Below are 6,587 nucleotides of genomic sequence, written 5' to 3' on the forward strand. Positions count from 1 at the left end.
GTATGCAAGTATAAACACCACGGGACCATGCAGCCGTCATGCCGCTCAGGAAGGTGTTCTGTCTCCTAGAGATTAACAAACTTTGGTGCGAAAAGTGCAAATCAATCCCAGAACAACAGCAAAGGACCCTGTGAAGATGCTGGAGGAAACGGGCACAAAAGTATGTATATCCACAGAAAAACTAGTCCTATATCAACATAACCTGAAAGGCTGCTCAGCAAGGAAGAAACCACTGCTGAAAAAACGCCATAAAAAAGCCAGACTGCGGTTTGCAACGTACATAGGGACAAAGATTGTACTTTTTGGAGAAATGTTCTCTGGTCTGGCCATAATGACCATCTTTATGTTTGGAGGAATCAGGGGGGAGGCTTGCAAGCCGAAGAACACCATCCCAACCGTGAAGCACGGGAGTGGCAGCATCATGTTGTGGGGGTGCTTTGCTGCAGGAGGGACTGGTGCACTTCACAAAAAAGATGGCATCATGGTAGGAAAGTTATGTGAATATATTGAAGAAACATCTCAAGACATCAGTTAAAGCTTGGTCGCAAATGGGTCTTCCAAATTGACAATGACCCCAAGCATACTTCCAAAGTTGTGGCAACAACTTGGAGAACAAAGTCAAGGTATTGGAGTGGCCATGACAAAGCGTGTGCGAGCAAGGAGGCCTACAAACCGGACTCAGTTACACCAGCTCTGTCAGGAGGAATGGGCCAAAATTCACCCAACTTATTGTGCGAAGCTTGTGGAAGGTTACCAGAAACGCTTGAATGGATACTGAGGCAGTTAAAATAATAGGGAAAGCGGAAGAAAAGCATTCAAAACCTTCCTAAAATGAAAATCTGAATTTATTAGATTTCAGCATAGAGCAATGGTGGCTTGTCTTACAATAACTCAAATAGTAATGAATAAATTAGCTAAACTTCTGTTCATTTAATATAGTGTTAAGATAACATTATTTCAGTACAGTAACAAAAACAGTTGTGTCCCAACATTTTACTTTAATGTTACCTTTTACAAAATATAATTTCACTTTTAATTTGTTTGGAAAGGGAGGATTGTTATATTTATTGAAAGAAAAGATAGGTAGGTAGGAGAGTGTTATACTCAATTCAGCCAGTGTTATATTGAGGCATTCTGGGTATCTGGAGGGGTTTTGGCGGTAGGGTTGTCCAAATGGTTTAGAGCTTCTTTGATGCAGCCATCCCAATGAGTGCAGCCAATCCAGCGACGCCAAGGCTGACTCCTCCAACTATCCCTCCAACTATCGCCATGCCGACCAAACCATCTGGGGAGACAAACAAATGTTTTTGGCCTAATATATAGCTACAGTTGAAGTGGGAAGTTTACATACACTTAGTTGAGTCATTAAAACACAATTTTCAATCACTCCACAAAATGTCTTGCTAACAAACTATAGTTTGGCAAGTCGGTTAGAACATCTACCTAGTGCATGACAAGTAATTTTTACAAACAGATTATTTCACTGTATCAGCAGTTTACATACAGTAAGTTGATTGTGCCTTTAACTCTTTTGGGATAGGGTTCAGCATTTTCACTTTTGGATGAATAGCGTGCCCAGATGCTAACATATGCATATTATTATTGGTATTGGATAGAAAACACTCTGAAGTTTCTAAAACTGTTTGAATGACGTGTGAGAGTATAACAGAACTCATATGGCAGGAGAAAACCTGAGAAAAATCCAACCAGGAAGTGGGACATTGAGGTTTGTCAACCGAATACCGAATACACATTGAAATATGGATGAGGTTGCACTTCCTACGGCTTCCACTAGATGTCAACCGTCTTTAGAAACTTGATTGAGGATTCTACTATAAATGAGGGGCTCATGAGACCTCTTTGAGTCAGTGGTCTGGCAGAGGGCCTTGGTCTCATGACGCAGTACCGACAGAGTTACCAGAGTTCCAGTGCTTTTCTTCAGACAAAGGAATTCTCCAGTTGGAACATTATTGAGGTTTTATGTTAAAAACATCCTAGAGTGATTCCATATCGTTTGACATGTTTCTAAAGGACTGTAACGAGTTTGTCTGGACGAAGTGCCTGCGCCTCATGAAGATGGATTACTGGGCTGAACACGCTAACAACAAGTGGCTATTTGGACATAAATTAAAACTTTTTGGAACAAATCAGTCATTTATTGTCGAACTGGGATTCCTGGGAGTGCCTTTGATGAAGATCAAAGGTAAGTGAATATTTATGGTGTAATTTCTAACTTCTGACTCCAAAATGGCAGATATTCCTCTGGCTGTTTTGGGTTCTGGACAACAAAGTCAAGGTATTGGAGTGGCCATGACAAAACTCTGACCTCAATCCTATAGAAGATTTGTGGGCAGAACTGAAAAAGAGTGTGCGAGCAAGGAGGCCTACAAACCGGACTCAGTTACACCAGCTCTGTCAGGAGGAATGGGCCAAAATTCACCCAACTTATTGTGCAACGCTTGTGGAAGGTTACCAGCAACGCTTGACCCAAGATATGCAATTTAAAGGAAATGCTACCAAATACTCATTGAGTGTATGTAAAGTTCTGACCCACTGGGAATGTGATGAAAGAAAAAAAAGCTGAGATAATTCACTCTACTATTATTTTGATATTTCACATTCTTAAAATAAAGTGGTGATCATAACAGACTTAAGCCAGGGAATTTTTACTAGGATTAAATGTCAGGAATTGTGAAAAACTGAGTTTAAATGTATTTGGCTAAGGTGTATGTACATTTCCAACTTCAACTGTACATTCAAGCAAGCCAATCCCTGTAGAGTATCTATCAAGTTTCATACTTACACATTTTTAAAGCGTAAAATGTATGTTAAACTACACCAGGTGTTCAAACACACCTATGGTTGTTCTGACTGTAGACTTAAATTGTACCTACTGCTATGCATATAACTTTGAAGATTAATCTTCAATACCAAATATTGCTGATGGATGTGTGGGACACAATCAGTAAATTGATTGACCACTCTACCCTACCCTGGTCTGTTTCTGCTTTCTTGTCAGCTCTTCATATAATTGTCATGTTTGGCATGACAATGATTTACAAGGAGTTGGCATGATAACGCAGACTGGTACTCAGACTAACCCTGACCTCACCTTTCCTCATGGCCTTCACTATGAGCTTCTCCAGATCCAGAGCTTGCGTGTTCCCTGGTTCATTCTTCAGGAGGATCCGGATGCTTTTCAGGCCCCTCTCATACTCCTGTGGTGTGACATCAGGGATGGACATTAAGGGTTGCCTTATTGCCAGGGGCAAGTACACTGAACATGCTTCGAGGTTACCCCATTGGGTAGATGATAAAAACAACCAAACGGCTAATAATTGTAGTAGTCTAAAACTGGTCTTTCTGGTTCCTCCCCATGATTTAATTGAAAGACAGACAATTTATGGCAGTAGGGAAAGTTGAGGCTGCTCTGGTAATGTTTTTACTAATAACAACCAAAAGACAAAGAATTCCAGCACTGATCTTTCTGATTCCTCCCCTGTGGGGGAAAAGGCAGGCAATGTATTTTAGTGTGTAAATAGCTATTTTACATTTTCAGACAAGTGATCATAATCTTTGAGAAACCAAAAAACACTCCCAACTTGCCACATGGGCAAGTGCCTTTCAGACTTTAACATCAATCCCTGGACATGGTCAAATTAAGACATAATTGTATTGCATGCACCAATCAAATGTATTCGTGAAGCCTAACATCAGCAGTTGACACCAAGTGCTTTGCAGTAACCCAGCCTAGACCCCCAACAGCAAGTAGAAGGCCAGTTGCAAGGGTAAAAACTACATTCACAGCACCTTCAGTTTGTAGTTTCCAATAGCCAGGTAAAACAAGTAGTCCCTCTGGTCATCCTTGGTCCCCTTGTGAACCAGCTCTGTGGGGACAGAAGAAAAAAAAACATCAGCATCTCTGTTCACTTTAAATGGTGGGGGTGTAATGTTAGTAGCCTGGTCCCATATCTGTTTGTTCCATCTGTTTGGCATTGACATCGATCATAACAGTCGGGTATATGCACAATCATATATGTGACTAAGCTAATGAGTCGGTGTCCAGTTGATGTTTTTACCATCCAGCAGAACGATGCCCTTATTGATGTCATCCGGGAAATTGCTCCTAATCAGACACCAGGCATACTCAAACTTTGTGTCTTTGGTCAAATCCCCTTTAGCCAACTCTGTAGAATACTTCTTCTCAAATTTCTGCAAAAAAAAAAAATGTCCAGCAATAATGGCTGATGGTGAATGATGCAATGACGGCTATTAAATTGCAATGATGGTTGAGCTTATGACACGTTCTCTTATAGCTAGCTAGAGTTTCGTATTGTCGCTCACATGTGATTCATTAGTTATCTCAAAACATGGCTAGCTTGCTAGCGAATAATGCTATCCAGAACCAATGTATAACATAACTTGAATATCCAAACAATAACGACAGGCTAGTTAACGTCAGTTTAGAAGCTACAGTAACATTAACTAGCTAACGTTACTGTAACTAGTTCTACTGAATTGGCCTCGATATTTCCAATAAATGATACCCCGATAAGGCCAAATTAAACGTTCAATGTCAGCTAGGTTAAATCGCCAACGAAGCCATGTAGGAGGGAATAAAGCTTACCAAGAGATCCTCTGGTGAAACAACATCACAGACGACAGACTCCATGTTTCCGGATGAAGTAACAAGGGTGTATTCATTACGCCAATTCTGTTGCAAAAGTTTAGCAAAATAAACAATTTACTCAAAACGCTCTTCAAAGTGGGTTCTTAAAAGGAAGTTATAGCTAGTCATTTTATGTGTATGGTTTCCACACGTTGCCTTTCCAATCTGAATAGTCCGAAGTTTTTGGCACAAGCTGCGCATAAATGATAGCTTCTTCCATGTGAAGTCCGCAGGGTTCCTTCCAACTTCTTCCAGTTGCTTATTTTTTTTAGGAGAGACAGGACTGAACAACAACTTCAGTTTAATAATAAAATAGAGTTGTTTGGAGTAAACGGTTTCTGTTACAAAACGCTTAACAGACGAAGCGAGAGCTATTGACCAATCTCAACTCACTATATCTTCCATCACGTACAAGATTGGCTGGCTAGCACCATTTAGCGCGTACTAGAAATGACGGCCTCCTCTCCTTGGAGGAGAAGTTCAGAGGGGAGGGACCTTTGGCTTTCTCTTCCAATTGGGTTTGAGAATGATTAAAGGAGAATGCAATTGTAATTGCAATTATCTTGTTTTTCTTTTGTGGGGGGGGTCGTAATTTTTTTTTTTTTTTTTGCCACAATTAATAACAGTATTACACATCAATACAGGCACATTCCCGTGAATACAATACATAAAATAATAGAACACCAGGCTGCAATTGAGATCTCCCCATAGTGTAAATCCTGTCAGACCAATGGTTGCGCGCGCCACGTTATCGGCCGTGTCATCGACTGACAGACTGCTGTAACAGATGATGTGGTTTGCCACAATTTTTCTCCACACAGATATTATATATGGAATAATCGGGATATATTGTATAAAAATACCTCTCTGTTTTTAGAATATTGGTTCAGAAATAATATCCTATTGGTGAGCCAACTGGTAAATGCAGAGGGTCTTTTACTCAGTTATAAAGAATTCTTATCACTTTACAAGGTCCCTGTAACACCTAAAGATTTTGCAATTGTTTTAGATGCCATTCCCCCAGGTGTTGCTATGTTTTTAAATCACTGTGTGAAATGTCTAACAAGGCCTCTAGTCTATACAATTATCCCTTCACCTGACCCTCAGAGCCTACCTTCTATTGACCCTGTTGACTCATCAGTAGGAAAGATTTGTTTCTCTTTTGGTCCATTCAACAACAGAGCGATACGATCCTTGTTTCAGCAGGATGTTGTATCTATACCTTATGTCATGCCTTACTGGAATGGATTTATTGATAATATCTGTTGGAAAAAAGTTTGGATGTTGCCACAAACATACCTACTTGTTAACAAAATTAAGGAAGTTTCCTTTAAAATTATTCATAAATACTAACCTGCCAACCACTATATGAAGAAGTTTAAGGAAAACATCAACTCAAATTGCTCCTTTTGTAATGACCACCCAGAAACAGTTGTGCATATTTTTTGGCATTGTATGCATGTAAGAAAACTGTGGCAAGACATCAGTAGGTTTATAATTGAACACATTTATGAAGATTTTACACTATTGTGGAGAGATGTACTGTTTGGATTCTTTACATACAATAGAAATAAGCGGAATCATTTTTATGTAATTAATTTCATTATTCTTTTGGCCAAATTTCATATACACAAATGTAAATTTACAAACAGAAAACCACATTTTCGTATCCTACAAAAAGAAATTGAACTGTATTTTAAGACGGTTAAATGCTCTACTAACAAAAAAGCTGTTAGAATTGTAAGTATATGCATGTCCCTTAAGGTCCTTGTGTAATTGTAATGTGATATTGTACCCCCTAGCTCGATTGTCCATTGTTTGTAATCTATGTATGCTTGTGTTCCCGCATGTGCTTTATGTATTGATTTGTTGTTAATAAAAAAAATTAAAAAATTAAAAAATTAAAAAAAGATGATGT

At 39.2% G+C, this 6,587-nt stretch overlaps 1 protein-coding gene across 1 annotated transcript; it reads right to left on the reverse strand.

The window, feature by feature from the left end:
* Positions 1 to 827: 827 nt before the first annotated feature.
* On the reverse strand, positions 828 to 4,863 carry LOC115136381 (mitochondrial fission 1 protein-like). Its single transcript, XM_029671967.2, has 5 exons — positions 4,628 to 4,863; positions 4,080 to 4,212; positions 3,811 to 3,887; positions 3,113 to 3,218; positions 828 to 1,285 (listed from the first exon to the last, which is right to left on the reverse strand). The coding sequence occupies exons 1-5, from the start codon at positions 4,670 to 4,672 to the stop codon at positions 1,179 to 1,181; spliced, it is 468 nt and encodes a 155-aa protein (XP_029527827.1). The 5' UTR covers positions 4,673 to 4,863; the 3' UTR covers positions 828 to 1,178.
* Between the last annotated feature and the right edge of the window lie 1,724 nt (positions 4,864 to 6,587).

Source organism: Oncorhynchus nerka, linkage group LG10 (genome assembly GCF_034236695.1).
Source record: "Oncorhynchus nerka isolate Pitt River linkage group LG10, Oner_Uvic_2.0, whole genome shotgun sequence".
NCBI classification, from domain to species: domain Eukaryota; kingdom Metazoa; phylum Chordata; class Actinopteri; order Salmoniformes; family Salmonidae; genus Oncorhynchus; species Oncorhynchus nerka.

Bases quoted from the DNA above. Each gene is read 5' to 3' on its own strand.
- LOC115136381 (XM_029671967.2), bottom strand. From the start codon at position 4,672: ATGGAGTCTGTCGTCTGTGATGTTGTTTCACCAGAGGATCTCTTG. The intron at 3,888-4,079 runs GTAAAAACATCA...CTGTCCCCACAG, and splicing joins GGGCATCGTTCTGCTGGATG to AGCTGGTTCACAAGGGGACC. The intron at 1,286-3,112 runs GTGAGGTCAGGG...TTGTCTCCCCAG, and splicing joins AGTGAAGGCCATGAGGAAAG to ATGGTTTGGTCGGCATGGCG.